Source organism: Pyrus communis, chromosome 15 (assembly GCF_041283825.1).
Source record: "Pyrus communis isolate YQ-2024b chromosome 15, ASM4128382v1, whole genome shotgun sequence".
Taxonomy (NCBI): Eukaryota; Viridiplantae; Streptophyta; class Magnoliopsida; order Rosales; family Rosaceae; genus Pyrus; species Pyrus communis.
Window position 1 is genome coordinate 41,932,272 of NC_142579.1, and position 19,807 is coordinate 41,952,078.

A 19,807-nucleotide genomic window follows, 5' to 3' on the forward strand; every position below is an offset into this window, starting at 1 on the left:
GGGTTCTTTATTAGTCTTCAAATTTGAGAATTGGGAATCCTTTACTGTATATATAAATGGAGAATCGGGAATCCTTTACTGTATATATAAATGGAGAATATGGGTTCTTTATTAGTCTTCAAATTTGAGAATCGGGAATCCTTTACTGTATATATAATTGGAGAATATGGGTTCTTTGTTAGTCTTTGTATGGGTCTAATCTTAGAAAGAAAAAGGAACCAAATAAAATCTGTTGTTGGTGGATTGATTAGGATTTTTTTCCATCTAAATCTCGCTCGCTTCTCTCTCATTTTTCTCTTTGTCTTTCTCTCCTTATAAAGAAATCAAAATAAAATATTGATGTGACTCAATTGTAAACGTTCAAATAAGAGGAGACTGAAAGGGAGAGAAAATGGGAGATGAAGAATCAAGGTCCCTAATTTCCATGTGTTGTGTGCACATGAAACGAAATACAATTGTTGATAGGCTAGCTAACAAAATTAGGACAATCTATTCTCAGATTGTTACGAAATAAGGATATTGTATTTGTGGGGTGTAATATTTTCGAATGATTGTGATGTATATATAACTTTTTTATACAAAATTAGTGTGTGGAATTGTTTGGGCCCGAAATATTATTGTTGGGCCGAGCAGCAGGATGTGCTCGGCCCAAGGTGATGATAAATAATATGGGTCAAATAATAGATCCCGGATCAGCTGGCAGGGTCGGCCAAAGAGGTCCGGATGAATAGGAGAGGTCGAGGAAGTCCTAGTGCGACCAGGAGTCTCGACCGGCAAGGAATGGAGTCTCGAAAAGAAGGAAAATTCAGAATCCCAGTAGGAATAGGTTTGTTCGAGTTAGAGGCGAAATGGGGTAAGGACTCCCAATCCAAATCAGAATTGGTTTTCAAGGAATGGGGCACTATAAATACAAGAAATCATGCAACAGAAAAGGACCTTCAGAATCAGCATACAATTGCCCTGCGCAAAACCTCTCAAACACCTTGAGATTTTTCCTTTTCTTTTCCCCGCCGACACACCTTCAGTTTGGATAAACAGCACTGTGGAAGCACCCGGCGAGCATCTTCAGTTTGGATAAACAGCACTGCTGCCGCAGAACTAGCCGATCGAGAAACACCTTCAGTTTGGATAAACAGCACTGCGTCGAGGTCGACCGGTTATCTATCTAAGTCTCGGCCGAGAAGGGTTTTCGAACCTTTATTGGCAGAGGTCACCTTGCTAGCCTTTTCGGCATAGTAAGGTGTTACGAATCGCATTGCTCGGCGTACAGGACGCCGAGTTATTTTATGATTGGATACTCGCAAGTAGGTTTCAGGGTTCGGCATTCCGACGGCCGAACTACGTTTACCATCAAGACATACATCACGTTCGAGTACCTGTGCCCATACAGTTTGGTCTCGATTCGACGTGCTTATACTCTTACGAATATAAACACGGTGACCGAATCGGGCTCCGACGATTATTGAACTCCGCAGAATTAGCAGCCTTATCTTCAGGCTGTAGAACTCAGAGACCGAGAGCGTTCCTTCCTCGGTCGCAATCGCAAGATAGAGAATTCAACGACGCGCTCCAAGCGACATCAGCAAATTTTACTCCTCGGCCGAGCTCAGCCGACGAGTTGGCACGCCCCGCATTCAACCGAAGGACGTAGTTAGCTTACTAGTTACTCGGCCTGCGCGCCACGTAGGTTTTGTAATTTTTAGGGTCAACATTTTGGCACGCCCAGTGGGACCATTTGTGCTAAACCTTCGGCGTTCATGACCATTGAGACACGGTCTACGAAGCAGAAAACAACCATGGGAAAGTCAACGACTGACTTGCCAGTGCAAGGCCTTGGGCAGGATTTGCACTCTACAAAAAATCCGATAATAATTGCGCCGCCCGAGGCCACAAGTGTAACACGCCGAGAGAACGAAGTCTGTCTCGGTGGGCAACCTTACAACCCCGCAGTCCCGAATCAAACAGCTTGAATGTTCATGGAAGGGATTGTGGAAGATTGTGATGACGATGGTGGGGAAGGTTCCGATCCACCAACTAGGACATTCCTTCGGAGACGACTGGATGAACAATATCGTCAGGTCGAGCAGTTGATTGGTCAGAAGATGAATGATTTGCTAGACGCAATACGTAGTAACAGCGATACACAGACCAGAATGCTTGAACTACTGGTTAGTAAAGCCTTTGAAGATGGCCAGGTCGACCAGCCTCGGCAGTTCCCGACGAATGTGCCTATACCAGCCGAGAGAGGGTCCGCTCGGCCGCAACCAGTCCCCTTGGAAAGAAGAGGACCAGGAAATAGAGCCGAGGGACCAAGCCAGGGAGAAGAAGTCGCTTCCATAAACGTGACCGAAGTCCAGAGAATGATAGATTCGGCCCTAAAAAAAGGGCCGAAGTTTCCAAAATTCATTCACCCATACCCGGCCTATGTGGAAAGGTTTGAATACCCACGAGGATTTAAGATCCCCGATTTCAGCCTCTTCGCCGGGGAATCATCCTTATCCTCACTAGAACATGTGGCTCGGTTCACAGCGCAGTGTGGGGACGTCAATAGCGATTTCTACAAACTACGGCTGTTTAACTTTTCACTGACAGGCTCAGCCTTCGCCTGGTACATTAATCTTCCACCCAACTCCGTGCAGAGTTGGGAAGAGTTGGTCGAAAAGTTCCATGAACAATTCTATCGGCCAGGGATGGAGATGTCCGTATCATCGTTGGCCAGGATGGCTCAAGCATCTGACGAATCTCCAATGGAATACCTAACAAGGTTTAAATCGGCCAGGAATTGGTGCCGAGTGCCACTCCCCGAAGTGGAATTCGTCAGGATCGCCCTCAACGGATTAGACGTGGAGTACAAAAAGAAGTTCCTGGGGGCAAATATTCGAGATATGTACGAACTTGCTCAACATGTCGAACAATATGATTATCTACTCCGAGAAGAAAAGATATCAAAGTCACCATCCCGAGGGACGTTGTATAAGAACCCCACGGTTAGCTATGCATCGGCCGAAAGTGAAGAACCTCAGTATGCTAGTGTGGATGCGGCCGAGATAGTAATAGACAAACCCTATGTTTGCAAGGCTTTGGCGCAAGTAAATACCAAAGACGCCAAAACCCGTTTGGCCGCCGAGGAAACGAGTAAGTCATCAAAAGTATACACTTTTGATATCACCAAAGCTGATGCAATTTTCGATCAATTATTGGCAGCAAAAATCATCAAGCTTCGGCCGGGACATACTATCCCTAAGGCCGATGAATTAAAAGGAAAGATATACTGCAAGTATCATAATTCTAATAAGCATGCAACCAATAATTGTGTTGTGTTCCGGGACACAATTCAAAGTTGGATCGAAAAAGGAAAGCTGAAATTTCCGGAAAAAATGGCGGTCGATGTTAATCCTTTCCCTTCAACAACGATTGGTATGGTGGATGCTCACCTTCCCAGAAACAAAGGGAAGGCCGAATATGTCCCGGTGCAGCATATCCGTAAACGGAATGGTCAAACAAGACTAAAGCTTGATATATTTTCAAATGCACCACCAACGGAACAATCGGTGCGACCCGCCGATGAGCCGATGACGAGGTCAAATTCCGACGAAACTTGTGGAGCGAAGGTTTTATGTGACCACTGTAAAACACCAGTTGAAGCTGGGAAGAAATCTTCAACATCACCAACGGCCCCTACGGCGTCGTCAAAGGGATTAGGTCCGCGACGTCAAGTGTTCGACCGACTCGGCCCACAAGTAAAGCCGAAAGAACAGACCTCGGTCAGGCGGCGTCTTGACTTCGACGCACCATTCTATAATGAGGATTATTATTCGCGCAATACCAACAGTTCGGGCTTGCCAGTTGATCGCAAAACTTTCAAGCCACCCAGGACATCGGATCAACGCTGGTACAGTTACAACTCTCCAACTGGCTTGTATACGGCGCTATCTAAATCTCAAAAACGTCGCCGTCAACGGATAGATTGCATGGCTCGGCGACGAGAAGCGCAGGCTAGCCCGGCCAACCAATGGCAACCAAAAAAGGCCGTGGAAGATATTAGCGAACGGCCAACCCCGACTATCATGACCGAGTTAGCCGAAGGGAAGAAAGTAGCGGATGCTGATTTCGAAACCACCATTGAGGAGGCTGAGAAACGTATTAAGATCCTTCTCCGGCCTGGGGAAACGAGAGCTCGTCTAGAGTACTTTACACAAGAGGCCGAAAGGAAACTTTCTCCGTTACCACCGCGCGAGCCGTTTATCAAAATACGACGCAACTTACACCCTCCATTCCTCGGTGCATCCATGGAATACATGCGAGAATTTCATAAGAAATACTCCGCAAATGACTTGTACGGACTCCCCAAGGCATGTCAGGAAGCCCTCGACTTAGCGCTAACTTGCCCTGATGCCGAGCAAATTATCCAGAAAACTTCTGATCCAGCCATTAAAGCTAGGTTTCAACATATACGGGAGGCTCGGGTCCTTGGTTTTGAGGTTGATCCTTATACAGATATCGACGCCGCCGAATTACCCTTTTCGCTCGAAGACCTTCAACATTTACGCTATCATTTCGAAGTCTTCTCGGCTGTATCGCTCTTCGGCCTCACGGCCGACGAGGAAAAACGGATAGCACGATTGGATACCTATCTGGACACGAGGAACGCCCGTATTGCATATGAAGAACGAGCCCGTGTAACAAAGGACCAACGTAAATCTGCGGCAGTCCACATCGTCGAAGGAAATGGCTCACCCACATTCGATTTGGTTTCCACGTCTCGGATACCGGCTCTTACCGAGGAACTCAAAAGTCTGATCGAGGATTTTCCGACGACTGCTACAGAGGATAGTTCTCCGGAAGACGACGACCATGACCCAATGGGCCCCTCGGTCCTCGAACATATGGAGATTAGTATGGTACACGTTCTACCCGCTGAATTCCAACCGAGTACCCACCAGTCGAGTTTCTTGGATGGGGACGTAGTTACCGAGGAGGCCACACAAGTAGACTTCGTCGCAAACGACGACGATCGAGAAAACCAAAGCGGAGATAACCTTAAGGCAGCTTTGGCCGAGCTATTTCCCCGCTCCTCCTCGGTTAATCTCCAACACCTGAAGCCGTTGTACGTCACGGCTCACATCGAAGGATTTCCCATTTCTAAAGTATTTGTCGACTGTGGAGCCACGGTCAACATTATGCCAATATCCGTCCTGAAGGCTTTACGCCGTTCTGATAATGAACTCATTCCGTCAGGGATCACTATGAGCAGCTTTGTTGGTGACAAATCTCAGACCAAAGGGGTGCTCCCGTTGGAAGTTAGCATTGCTGGTCGTCAACACATGACGGCATTCTTTGTCATTGATTCCAAGACGGATTATAACGCATTACTTGGCCGCGACTGGATCCACCAAACCAGTTGCATTCCTTCATCATTATACCAAGTCCTCATCTTTTGGGATGGCAAATCGGTCGTAGTTCACCCGGCCGATAACCAACCATTTGAAACCAACATGATTCAGGCTCGCTATTATGATGATCACGTCGGCTACATCACCCTCCAAGGCCTTAACGAGGATGGACGGCCGACGAGAATTTCAGTACAAAAAGTGATTGAGGTCGGCGCAGAGACTGTCCAAAAGGATTCGGCGAGACTTGGCTTGGCGAACTTGGTTATCAATGCCGACGATTGAGCACACCACACAAGAACGGCGTCAGGCCGCGGTTTCATCTAGAATGGAACGTCTGCTGGCCCATTGGTACGCCATTACCAAGCAACCACATTCTGGCGTCAATTTAATCGAATTTCTGGCCGAAGCAGATAACGGCCCCGTTCTATCTTTCGATAAAGTTCAGGCTGCGCCGGCCGAACTCGAAGACCATCGACCTCAAGTCAAGGACCCGTTAGAGGAAGTGAACGTCGGCACGGCCGAGGATCCTCGAACATTGTTTATTAGTGCGTTACTCCCATCGTCCATGAAGGTCGAACTCCGTAAACTACTTCACGAATTTAAAGATTGTTTTGCGTGGAGTTATCATGAAATGCCAGGCCTCGACCGAAACCTTGTAGAGCATGAACTACGCATCAAGGAGGGGTGTAAGCCTTTTCGACAGCCTCCTCGCCGATTTTCAACCGAAGTACAACTCGGCATTAAGGAAGAATTAGTTCGGCTTCTAAAAGCCGGGTTTATTAGGACCGCTCGGTATGTCGAATGGTTGGCCAATATCGTCCCCGTATTAAAGAAAAACGGTGCCCTTCGCATTTGCATCGATTTCCGTAATCTAAATCTGGCCACTCCCAAGGATGAATATACGATGCCGATCTCAGATTTATTAATTGATGCCGCAGCTAATCATGAACTGCTATCTTTTATGAACGGTCATGCGGGTTATAACCAGATTTTCATCGCCGAAGCTGACGTCCACAAGACGGCTTTCCGTTGCCCGGGGGCACTTGGTACTTACGAATGGGTAGTCATGCCTTTCAGCCTCAAGAATGCCGGCGCCACATACCAACGAGCCATGAATATGATCTTCCACGACTTAATCGGTACAATCGTCGAAGTTTATATCGATGATGTGGTCGTAAAATCCAAACGTCGTCAAACACACCTTGACGACCTGAGGCAAGCGTTCATTCGCATGCGCAAAAACAACCTCAAGATGAACCCGGCCAAGTGTGCTTTCGGTGTTTCGGCCGGTAATTTCTTAGGATTTTTGGTCCACCATCGCGGCATCGAGGTCGACGAAAATAAAGCCCGCGCCATCATTAGCGCACCACCGCCGACGACAAAGAAACAGCTCCAGTCGTTACTCGGGCAGATCAATTTCCTCCGTCGTTTCATCGCCAATTCGGCCGGTAAAATGAAAGCATTCTCTACACTCCTTAAACTGAAGGAGACCGACCGATTTGAATGGCGCGAAGAGCATCAAGCTGCATTTACGCAAATCAAGGTGGCCCTTTCCACCCCACCTGTGCTCGTTCCACCTTGTCGCAACAAACCCCTTAAATTGTACATTTCGGCAGCTGCTGAATCCATTGGGTGCCTACTCGCACAAGATAACAACGTCGGCCGCGAACAAGCTATCTTTTACCTTAGCCGAAACCTGAATTCACCAGAACTTAATTATTCCCCTGTCGAAAAACTTTGCTTAGCATTATTTTTCGCCGCATCCAAGCTTCGGCATTACATGCTCCCCACAGTTACGCAGGTCATCGCCCAAACCGACGTCATTCGTTACATGCTGACTCGGCCTATGGTCAAAGGCCGAATTGGGAAATGGACACTCGCCTTATCCGAGTTCAGCCTTCAGTATGTACCACAAAAGGCCGTCAAGGGGCAAGCCCTCGCCGACTTCCTGGCACAACACCCATCACCTTATGGTCTTGAGGGGGGCGATGTCGACATCGGTTTCGTCACCACACGCGATAACCATTGGACTATGCATTTTGATGGTTCCAGTACTTCGACCTCGGCAGGTGTCGGTATCGCAATTCAGTCGCCTGACCACTGCCGATGGTATTTTTCTCTCAAGTTAGATTTCAGCTGCACCAATAATCAGGCCGAGTATGAAGCCCTCATTATCGGCCTCCATGTTTTACACGATATGCGGGCCCCCAGCGTTCTCGTCCTTGGTGATTCCGAACTTGTGATTAACCAACTAAACGGCATGTTTCGTTGCATGAGTTGTACTTTAGCTCCCTATCACATGGTCGCCACTTACCTGGCCGAGTCGTTCGACCAAATCACATTTGAACACATTTCACGTATCCACAATACTGACGCCGACGAACTCGCCCAGATCGCCTCCGGAGCACAACTCATGGGGGGCAAACTAAGTCGAATTATGGAAATTGCGAACACGGGTCAACGCTCGTACCCCGTTTTGATTAATCAGCAAACTCTCCAACGCGCGCACGTAATACGTACAAGGGTGATGTCGCTCCCATCCCTATTAGAACGAGGAGATCCCATAGAAGTATGTGCCGTCGAAGTAGAACCGGATGATTGGAGAAAGACGATGTTACGGTACCTCAATAACCCCAATGGGAAACACGACCGAAGAACGAAGGTGCTCGCGACGAATTACGTGTCATATCAAAATGAATTATATCGCAAGGGCGAAGATGGTTTACTACTATTGTGCCTCGGCCCACACGAGACTGCCCAAGTAATGGCCGAGGTACATGAAGGAATTTGCGGAGCGCACCAATCTGGACGAAAGATGCGCTGGTTGCTCCGACGACACGGTTATTTTTGGCCCAATATATTAAAGGATTGCATCGAATATGCGCGGAGATGCGTATCATGCCAGATTCATGGACCCGTTCAGAGGGCCCTGGCCGAATTGCTACACTCGGTTACTAACCGTGGCCGTTCAGGGGTTGGGCAATGGATGTAATTGGCAAAATTACGCCATCATCGGGGGCAGCGAAACACGCATGGATAATTGTAGCAACTGACTATTTCACTAAGTGGGTCGAAGCAAGGTCATACGCCAAATTAACGGCTAAAGAGGTATGCAACTTCGTAGAGGAGAATATTGTGACCAGATTCGGCGTGCCAGAAACGATCATAACTGATAATGGCACTATATTTACGGCCGATAGGTTTAGGGAATACGCGGCAAGTTTGAATATCCGACTCGAGCAATCTACGCCGTACTACCCACAGGCAAACAGACAGGCCGAGGCAAGCAACAAAGTGTTGATCGGCATCCTTGAAAAAATGGTAAAAGAAAAACCTGGTTTGTGGCATTTGAAGTTAAGTGAAGCATTATGGGCATACCGAACTTCACCTCGGTCGGCCACTGGAACCACTCCTTACGCGTTAACTTATGGACACGACGCCATATTACCGGTCGAATTGAGTATAAGTTCGTTGCGAGTAATCGAGCAGAGTGATTTGTACAGTAATGAATATAGTCAAGCGATGCGACAAGAGTTAGAAGACTTGGAAGAAAGTCGAATCGATGCAGTTAACTTGTTAGTAGCACAAAAGAAAATTGCCGAGCGAGCGTATAATCAGCGTGTAAGACAAAAAATGTTCGGCGAAGGAGAATTGGTTTGGCAAACTGTGTTGCCCGTTGGGATTAAAGACCCCAGGTTTGGTAAGTGGTCGCCGAATTGGGAAGGGCCATTCATCGTTCACAAAGTACTCGGCAATGGGGCATATCATCTAAGAGATCGGACGGGTTCAGTTCATAAGTTGCCGATTAATGGAAAGTTTTTAAAGAAGTATTATCCAATTACATGGGAAATGCAAGAGTACGACCATTGTATTAATAGCAAGACAACCATTGTATTAATAGCAAAACGACCATTGTATTGATAACAAAAATCATTACAAGAAAAACATATACAAATACAATGGTGAAATCCTAAGGGGTCGAAGGGAGGAAAGTCTCAAGGGCAGCCTTCAGCTCCAGCCACTTCGCTTCGCCCAAAATTATCTCAGCCTGCCGTGTCTTCTTGTTACACTGCAGTTGCTAGATACGCCGTGCGCCGGCGGCGAAGACCGTCAGCCGAGCCTTGTTAGCCTCAAAATCCTTCTCAAGCTCGGAAGCAGCAGCCGACCTTTGGCGTTGAAGGTCAGAAATCTGACGCTGGAGGTCAGAGATCTGAAGATCAAACTCGGTCAGCTTTGCTTTCTTTGCCTTGAAAGCCTCCATCTCTACTCGGCCAGCCTCATGCGCGACCTTGGCCACCTTCAAATCGTCCTCGGCCTGTAGGGCACGCTCAAAGATGAGAAAGTGTTGCCGAGTCCGCTCCAGGAGGTCGGTTAGGAAAGAGATGCCCTCCGGGCTCAGGTGACCACCGCTGGCGAGGTCATTGAGACACTCTCCAACAGAGTCAAGGCCCTTGCACCGGAGAACTTGGGAAGCAATCAGAGACAGGACTTCGTGCAGCTTCACGAAGACTTCGGCGGGCGTGGCTCCCGCCGATTCGGCCGGAGCTGCAGAGGAGCCGACCTCACCGGTCGTGCTCTGAAGAAAAGCGTCGAGCTCCACTTCCCACGATGGCTGTGCACATAAAAGGAATACTGTGAGGGAAAGTAAGACGTGATATAGTGCATAAAGAAAAAGGGGATTGTTTTAGACCTGCTGAGAAGAGACTTCGGCCATGCCCTCTGGGTCATTGCTCGAACCCAGGGAGCTTAATGGCCGAGCCCAGTGCCTTAGACCGCTACGTAATTCACGCGGCCGATGGAGGTTATCTACATTTGATGGCCACGACGGCGGCCAGGAAATATAGACAACGCCCCTCGGCGCATAAAACTGCCGGTGAAATGAATGTTCGGGCACCTGGCATTTAATAGTTTTTAAGAAAAACATGTAACAAAAAAAATCAACACAACAAAAAAGCGAGACTTACAAAGGCCGAAGAAACTTCCTGTGGAGGGATGGGAGGGTCTTCGTCCTGCGGGTGGATCGGTGACTCGGCCGTGGCCTCAGGATCGACCATGGGTCTCTTACCACGATCCGCCGCAGTAGGACGTGGTCGAGCGGTCACCTCGACTACAGGAGGAGGATGGACGGGAGGAGAGTTGACTGGTCGACGGCGGCGTTGCAACGGGACTTCGTCACTCTCGCTCTCGACATCCTGAACAAAAAGAGAAAACAGTTAGCATTACGACCAGAAACCTAAAGAAGCAAGTGGAAGCAGAATTATACCTCCAAAACGACCGTTGGAGACAAGGGTGCTTCGGCAGGCGCAGCCGACTTCCCCATTTCAGGTACCACGACCGGCTCCGAAGCTGGAGCGGGTGCGATAATTGGATCGGCCGGGGAGACGGCTGGAGGATTCGGGGTTGGAGATGCCGGGGTAGCCGGCACAGTTGGAGAGCCGGCAGGAGCAGGCGTCCCAGTAGTGTCACTGGGGACGACATGAATTTCCCGGTCGCCCTTCTTCGCCAATTTCTTGACGCGTTGAGAAGGGCGAGGGGCCTTTTCCGCCGGCTCGATCTCTTGGTAGGGGCGTTTGGCAGGGACCGACCGCTCGGTGACAAGGGTCCCCTTCTTGGGCACCAGCTTCTTCGTCCTTGCCACCGCGGTGACCACCTCGACAGTTTTCGACCCGCGACCCCCTGAAATAGCAAAGCAATTAGTAAACAAGGACAAGTGAGTTTTTCTGAACTGGCAAAGCAATTAGTCAACAATATACCTTGGACCGACTCCTTAGGTTGAGTCGAGGGCACTGGTCTGGGCCGGTCACCAAACACTTTGCTCACCACGTCTTCGGCCGAGGCGCCGAAGAAGTCGCCAGCGTACTCATCCCACCAGTCCCCAAATGTGTCGGTGCCCAAGGATTCCGGAACGGTTGGCCGAAGACGAAACTTCTTGCACCGATCCTGAAACTCCTGCTCCGTCGTCCGGCACTCCCTCTCGGAAGAACCAGAAAGACGTCCCCGGCTCAGGAGGGAACGAGAGACGATCAGGGGTACAGGGCAACCTTGGAGGTAGCCGAGCTGTCGGGCGACGAAGTGGGGCTGGTAGACCTCCCAACCGGCTCGGCGAGCGTCGCAACCAAGGGGAAGGTCGCGAGCCAGTACGATTGACCCCCAGGACTGACGAAGGCCCGCGTCATCGGCCGAGGCCCAAGTTGCCGTCGGGAGCCCGATTGACGCAGGGTACTCCTGGTGCCGGCACACCAAGAACTCGTCGTCCGAAAGAACATCGAGACTGAAAAAGTGCTTGAGGACCTCGTCAGCCCGGTGAGGAAGAGCCGGTCGAGAGGCAAGTTGGGGGCCGAGGGCGGCCGAGCGCTGGAAGGCGGGGACCTCAGGCCGAAGAGTGGAAAAATAGACCTGCAGCCAGAGTTGGAAAACCCAAAGGGGCCCATTCTGGTGCGGGTCAATCTTGTTGATGGTCGTCTCGGCCAAGCAACGAAAAAGGTTGGCAAGAATAGCCGGGCTAAGCGCCAGAGAATGACCACTAGCCAGGGCCTGGGCCACTGGCATATTCTCGACCAAGCACTTGTTCGACCTGGTACAACAAATAAATTTGTTGTACCAATAGAAGAGGAAGGCTTCATGTTCTCCTTTCCTGAGACTCTCCTCGCCTCGGCCGGCAAAATGGAGAATCAGAGTATTGTAGTTGAAGAAGTTCTTATGAAGCTTCTGAACTTCTTCTCTTGAAGGCTCCCGACCGCCTCGGCTGAGCGTTTCGACAGCCCGCTCGTCGAAAAGCGCCTTCAGGTCGAGGAGGGAGGGGCATCCAGAAAGAGCGGCATCGATTGGGAGGCCGGATGGTGGAGTCCCAAGAATTGCCGAGATGTCGAGGATTGTAGGGCCGAGAGGTCCGAATGGAAGGACCATGGTGTTGGTGGCCGAACACCATAGGGTCAAGGCCGCCATAAGAAGCTCCTTGTCCATGGTGATCTCCATGGACGAGAGCAGGATGGCATCATAGATACCAAGGGCTTTCCACTCTTTGCCGAAGAAGGATTTCATTCGGTCTACCCAGGCGGCCCAGGCCGTGGTGGTCGAGGGCCACGCTCCTTGAGGCCGAGCCAAGCACCATTTCGACCAGTCAAACCCTTGAAGCAGGGGTGCTAGGCACTGCTCCTTGAGAAGGGTGGTGATGCACATCGGCACTGCATCTCTGAAGAGGGGGCCCAGAATCTGATGAGTCGTGGCCATGTCATTCTCGAAGCGTAGGGTTTTGATTGCGCTCCGATCGATGAAGTCTTTGCACTTGTTGATTTCGTCGGAGAGTTTCGAGATAAAGGAGGCCATTGGAAGAAGAAGAAATTGCAGAAGGGAAAACTGGGGAAGAAATCGCAGAAGGAAGAACTGGAAAGGTTTTTGCTTAAAACAAGTGTGAGCAAATTGGGATTTTGGAGTTTCTGAAAGCGTAAGATGTGAATGACAGAAATGTGGGCATTTATAGGCTTTTGAGAATGAATATCAAACGACTGGAATTCGAAATTGGGGGAAAATTTAACCGGGAAAAGTTCCCAATCATTTCGAATATTTTGGGAACCTGCGAAGAGGGGATCGAGGAGTCAAAAATCCAGGATGCACGATTGCGTGCGACGCCAGTTTTAAGGCATTAATGAGGATAAGACGTCCCAGTTAGTGCACGGTTTCGAGGCCCACGATTGAAAGTTTTAAGAGTAGTGGAGAATCGACACGTGGCCACGCGTTGGGGGCAACGAGGAAAGTGCAATCATGCCTCATAAATGCGCAGGAATAACGGTCATTAAGGAAGTAAAGTCCAAAAAAGGCAATAAACGTTTTCGCTTCTTCAAGGTCGAGGCCCGACCAAGAGTTAACGATCGGCGACCTCAGAAGCGAGGGGGCAATGTTTAGGCCCGAAATATTATTGCTGGGCCGAGCAGCAGGATGTGCTCGGCCCAAGGTGATGATAAATACTATGGGCCAAATAATAGATCCCGGATCAGCTGGCAGGGTCGGCCAAAGAGGTCCGGATGAATAGGAGAGGTCGAGGAAGTCCTAGTGCGACCAGGAGTCTCGACCGGCAAGGAATGGAGTCTCGAAAAGAAGGAAAATTCAGAATCCCAGTAGGAATAGGTTTGTTCGAGTTAGAGGCGAAATGGGGCAAGGACTCCCAATCCAAATCAGAATTGGTTTTCAAGGAATGGGGCACTATAAATACAAGAAATCATGCAACAGAAAAGGACCTTCAGAATCAGCATACAATTGCCCTGCGCAAAACCTCTCAAACACCTTGAGATTTTTCCTTTTCTTTTCCCCGCCGACACACCTTCAGTTTGGATAAACAGCACTGTGGAAGCACCCGGCGAGCATCTTCAGTTTGGATAAACAGCACTGCTGCCGCAGAACCAGCCGACCGAGAAGCACCTTCAGTTTGGATAAACAGCACTGCGTCGAGGTCGACCGGTTATCTATCTAAGTCTCGGCCGAGAAGGGTTTTCGAACCTTTATTGGCAGAGATCACCTTGCTAGCCTTTTCGGCATAGTCAGGTGTTACGAATCGCATTGCTCGGCGTACAGGACGCCGAGTTATTTTATGATTGGATACTCGCAAGTAGGTTTCAGGGTTCGGCATTCCGACGGCCGAACTACGTTTACCATCAAGACATACATCACGTTCGAGTACCTGTGCCCATACAGTTTGGTCTCGATTCGACGTGCTTATACTCTTACGAATATAATCACGGTGACCGAATCGGGCTCCGACGATTATTGAACTCCGCAGAATTAGCAGCCTTGTCTTCAGGCTGTAGAACTCAGAGACCGAGAGCGTTCCTTCCTCGGTCGCAATCGCAAGATAGAGAAGTCAACGACGCGCTCCAAGCGACATCAGCAAATTTTACTCCTCGGCCGAGCTCGGCCGACGAGTTGGCACGCCCCGCATTCAACCGAATGACGTAGTTAGCTTACTAGTTACTCGGCCTGCGCGCCACGTAGGTTTTGTAATTTTTAGGGTCAACAGGAATATATACCAAAATACAACAACCTGGTATAACTAGCAATGCGGGTGAAAGCCAATTTTGATGTTTCTCTCATTCAATGTGTTGTTCTCCGCTAAATAGAAAACAACTTAACTAATGGTCCTAACACCAGAAGTCGAATGCACTAGCCACAAGTCAACTCCGTATTATCCCACATTTATGGTTTCGGTCCTTGTTTTCATGACCCGAACTATTATGCTATTAGCCTTAGCAAAAATTCTGTGGTTCTTCAAAGCATAGAATAATTAATAACCAATAGATTTTAGTTTTTGTGTGATTTGATCAGAGATTTAACTGTTAAAAAATATAAAATATAAAATGCTTTAGAATACCATACAGAATTGGATAGTGCTATCTACACACCTCTTTTTACTTTCGATACTCTTTTTAACTTTTATCCTTCGAATCAAATACATTGAATAAAATCAAAAGACAAAAATTAATAGAAACTATGCGAATCCGCTTTTTGCTTATGTAGTTTTTTTTCTAAAGAAGTACGGTTCTGTAACAACTGAACTGAACCATTTGAAGAGGCGACGTCGTTGCAAGAGGTCCCCATAGCAAACAAGTCGATTGGGCTTCTTTCACCAAAAAGGAAAGACAATCCATTCAGCTTCTGAGTGCTCAACGTGATCTGGATGAGTAATGGGGCCAAGCCCGTAATTATATTACATCCTAAAACGAGTCAAATAGGGTCTTCAAGTAGATTTCACGTCTATTTTTTAAATAGAAGTAGAACCGCCGATACAAATAAGATTTTTCAAGTAAGTTTTACCTTTATTAGAGAAGTGGTACAAACATAATTTATTAAATATGATCTCCCCTTAACATTTTCTAAAACAAAATCCAACAACATAACTAAGAAAATGACAATGAGACCAGATCTTTAATCTGTTGATGAAAATTTTTATTGGGAAGTTTAAGAAAACTCAGTCCTTTCTAATGACTGAAAAAAACAAATTGAGGAACTTGGTTCTAGATTTTGATAAGTGGTCGGCGATGAGCTCGGCGTACCGACGAAACAGATCATCCATGATATTTTTTCCAAAATGAGATTCGATCATCGACTCAACCACAGCTCTTATGGTCTTGGCCACTCGCTGACCACTTTCTACGACGGTTGTTTCCGCACCACCATCCCAATCAATTTCAAAGGCTTCAAAGCGGTCTATTATAAATGATCCTTCTTTTTCTAACTGCAGCCTCACTTCCTCTTCACTTGGGACATAGTACGGAAGGTTGAAGGAATCAACCTTTTCCTCTTCAATAAGACCCTATACCATTTATATACTAAATGTTACTAGGCAATAAATTAAGCTTGTATTTGTACACGCTAAAATATATATGCTTATGAAATGGTATGTGAGTCTCACATGTATTAAAGAACGTGTTTTGTGTATGTCCAAATAACATTGCTTGTGAAAAATAGAGAAAAAGGGTTCTTCATAAAGCAGTCTATAAAACTCCATTCTTAGTAAAAAAAAAAAAAAAAAAAAATTGAATATCATTTTAAAAAAGAAGAAAAAAAAGGTAAACTCAAATGTTATTACCCACTCAACTATTATTTTGCTCAACTTTAACAGTTGATAGGTCAGAAGTTTTCTTCTATGGTTTGATTCTTGAAGTATTGTTCCTAAATAACAAAAAAAAAAATAAAATAATTGTTCATAAAAAAAAGTTAAATTATTAAGAAAATTCTTGTTAGGAGATGAAGAGAATTACTAGGAACTTAAAACTAAATATTGGATATTTTTCTATGTAGGTACCTCTGAAACCATGGTCATTAATGCATGAGCTAGGAGATCCCACTGGTAGCAGCTCTCTGGAGTTGATGGGTCAGAGGATGACCTGCCCGGGATTGACAACACCATCCGTCCTCCACCAATTATTTCTTCAGCCCGGGACTTGAGAAATAACGAAAAATCCTTGTGAAATTGAAATGAATATGCATCCAAAACGCATTGGGGGCTGGTCTTAGAAATCCAAATCTTTCCTTTGTTCAACGCTTTGCCAGCTGCCTGGAGATCCAGGCCATGGGGGACCTGAGAGCGCCAATGAAGACTAGAAGAAGAGTGCACGAAGTGCAAACTCTTGGCTGGAAACAACCTGCCGTAAAACGAGCCCGGCGTGGCGGAGACAAAGAAAGACCCGAGTCCAGCACCATTTTCTTCCTTTAGTTGGTTGTAGAATGCCGGGAGTGACATAAAAATGGTGTTGAAGTCGTTGCTAAAGAGGTCGTTTAGAAACACTCTAAATTCTGTGAATGATGATGAGCTGCTACGTGTGGCACGGATGGCATCAATTATTTCGGAGATGAGAAGGAAGGTGTTTGGTCCAGATGAGCAACCCAAATCGGCTATTCCCATGCTCCCAATTGGTGCCATATTTGAGCACAACAATTTTTGTACAGCTTCATCAACGATTGGCTTTGCGATGGATAATATATTTTCCTACAAAAAATAATTAGATTAATCAAACGAGATCCATGCAATAATAATTAAGAACTACTCGACTAATATCCTTTGTTATCCTCGCGCGCTGTTGTTAAAATTAGAAATTAATTTGTACCTGAACTTTAGAGTTTTGAGCATAACTAGTCTCGCCCTTCCCTTTGTTCATGTGAAGTATTTGCAGCACCTCCATCTCTCTCTCTCTCTTCCCTAGTCAGGCCCTTGTCTTCCGCACAGATCGACTCACATAAAACTTATGAAACTTTGAAGTGATGCTGGTGTGATATATAGACCCCGGGAGAGGTTTTTTATTATGTCCGGATTATAAAACGATACGTCATATATTATTATACAAATATAAAGATTTTTTTTTTTAATTTTACTTTACTTATTGTATAATGACACATAATATTTTTCTTGCATTCCAGGCATATTGAAATTTTTTTCCTATGTCGAACCATGCAGAAACTGCAACCACACACGTCGTGATTATGAGAAGTTTATAACCTAACGTTCAAAAAACAAAAACAAAAAAAAAAAAAAAAAAAAAAAAAAAAACCTGAACTAGTACGTACTATATTGTGTGCCATGTGTCACGTGCAAGACCACATATATCCACGCACGCACTATAAGTTTATAACCTAACGTTGGAAAAACCTAAGGCCAAAATACAACAGCCAGACAAAATGTCAAATCCCGACCCAGGGTCCACCACATTCCGGGCCTGCTCCACTACCGTAGCACGATATTGTTCGCTTTGGGCCCCGACCACACCCTCACGGTTTTGTTTCTGGGAACTCACACGAGAACTTTCCAGTGGGTCACCCATCATGGGAGTGATCTCGCGCGCTACTTGCTTAACTTCAGAGTTCCCATGGAACCTGAAGCCAGTGAGCTCCCAAAAGGCCTCGTGCTAGGTAGGGATGGGAATATACATATAAGGATCACTCCCCTAGGCGATGTGGGATGTCACAATGGGAATATACATATAAGGATCACTCCCCTAGGCGATGTGGGATGTCACAATCCACCCCCCTTGGGGGCCCGACGTCCTCGTCGGCACACCACGGCCAGGGTTAGGCTCTAATACCAAATGTGTCATATCCCGGCCCGGGACGGATCACTTCCCGGGCCCGCTCCACCATCGTAGCACGATATTGTCCGCTTTGGGCCCCGATCACACCTTCACGGTTTTTTTTCTGGGAACTCACACGAGAACTTCTCGATGGGTCACCCATCCTGGGAATGCTCTCGCGCGCTACTCGCTTAACTTCAGATTTCCCATGGAACCTAAAGCCAGTGAGCTCCCAAAAGGCCTCGTGCTAGGTAGGGATGAGAATATACATATAAGGATCACTCTCCTAGGCGATGTGGGATGTCACACAAAACCCTAACTTCGTACATATATGTACATATATACAATTTCAAGCACCAAATCTTTAACTCTATCTGATTTTGTATACCTGATTTACCCCTATATTTATCAGCATGACGTCGTAGTTCAATAAGTTAATAGCATAAACCAACACAAAAAAGCTAATGAGAACCAACTGATCATAATTAGAATTTAGGATATGTTATTGAAGTATAGGGATTTTTTTTTTAACAAAAAGTTTAGGGGGAAATTGGTTACTCTCACCATCAATGTCAGGGCATACCCACAACCTCGATTTGGAATGGCTTATGCATGATACTTAAATGTCTGCTGCCAGCAAATTTACGTAGGAATTTATAGATCGCCCACCAATAAGAACTGCAGGCAGCAAGGCTCGAACTTTGATGGGACGACACATAAGACAAAGACCTTATCAATTGAGCCAACCCTTGTTGGTTATAGGGGATTTCAGGCTCTGGCAAATAGTTAAACTATTCTTCATTTTAGACATTATTTCTCTCAAGTCTCAACGTATTAAAAAGTATATCAATAAATATTTTAATTTGTGTGCCGAAAAAATGGAACTATAAGCAAAATCCAACCTAATTGGTTGGGACCATCGAATGGTCATGATCTGCGAGCTGTCACAAAGAGAACTTGACAATCGCAATCGGTGGCCCAACCGAACCCCAGAGCCTAACTATGATTCCATGCAATTGTCATCTAGCGATGCGTGCAGAATTAGTTTCGACCTGGAATTATTTGATGAGAAAAAGGATGACAGATTTCAGAGAGTTGGAAAAATTAGGCCGTTGCAAAGCCAAATGGAGCATGTGACCTCAGACTTGAGAGAGTTGGAAACGATAGGCAACTTCAAGTCTTCAAATTTGAGAATCGGGAAGCCTTTGCTCAAAATCTATTGGTGGATGATTCTGGCTTACCAAATTAGGAATATCTCTTCTCAATTTGTTACGAGATGATGATGTTGTATGGGATGTTATGGTTCGAGTGAATGTGATGTATATTAATATTTTTTTATACAACATTATTATGTGGAATTTATACCAGAATACGATCACCTGTATAACTAGCAGTGTGGGTGAAAGCCAATTTTGATACTTATCTCACTCAATGCGTTGTTCTCCCCTAAATAGAAAACAACTTAACTAGTAGTCCTAAAGTCTAATGCCCTAGCTACAAGTCAACCCGTATTAGGCCATATTTTATGGTTTCGAAAAAAGTAGGGTTGTGCAACTGAACCATTTGAAGAGGAGACGTTGTTGCAAGAGGTCCGGACATCACACAAGTCGATTGGGCTTCGTTCACCAAACGGAAAAGAAAAGTCTATTGGGCTCTGAGTGCTCAATGTGATCTGAATGAGTAATGGGCTAAGCCCGTAATTAAATCATATCCCAAACGAATCCAAATTCATATATCTTGTAGCTGCCAAATGATGTCACCGCTTCCAAAATGATACTTTTGACTCATTTTTTGTCGCCATAAGCTTTTTGCCACACATTTGGATAGTTTTTCCAAGTCCAGTGCATACAGTGGTTGCTT

The 19,807-nt window shown here is 46.6% G+C and overlaps 2 protein-coding genes across 2 annotated transcripts in view; one reads left to right on the plus strand and one right to left on the minus strand.

The window, feature by feature from the left end:
• LOC137717083 (heavy metal-associated isoprenylated plant protein 2) overlaps nt 1-19,807 on the plus strand; it is a 29,605-nt gene that overhangs the window by 971 nt on the left and 8,827 nt on the right. The window lies entirely within an intron of this gene.
• LOC137737329 (putative jasmonic acid carboxyl methyltransferase 2) lies at nt 15,179-17,196 on the minus strand. Its single transcript, XM_068476778.2, has 3 exons — nt 16,991-17,196; nt 16,189-16,872; nt 15,179-15,696 (listed from the first exon to the last, which is right to left on the minus strand). The coding sequence occupies exons 1-3, from the start codon at nt 17,063-17,065 to the stop codon at nt 15,352-15,354; spliced, it is 1,104 nt and encodes a 367-aa protein (XP_068332879.1). The 5' UTR covers nt 17,066-17,196; the 3' UTR covers nt 15,179-15,351.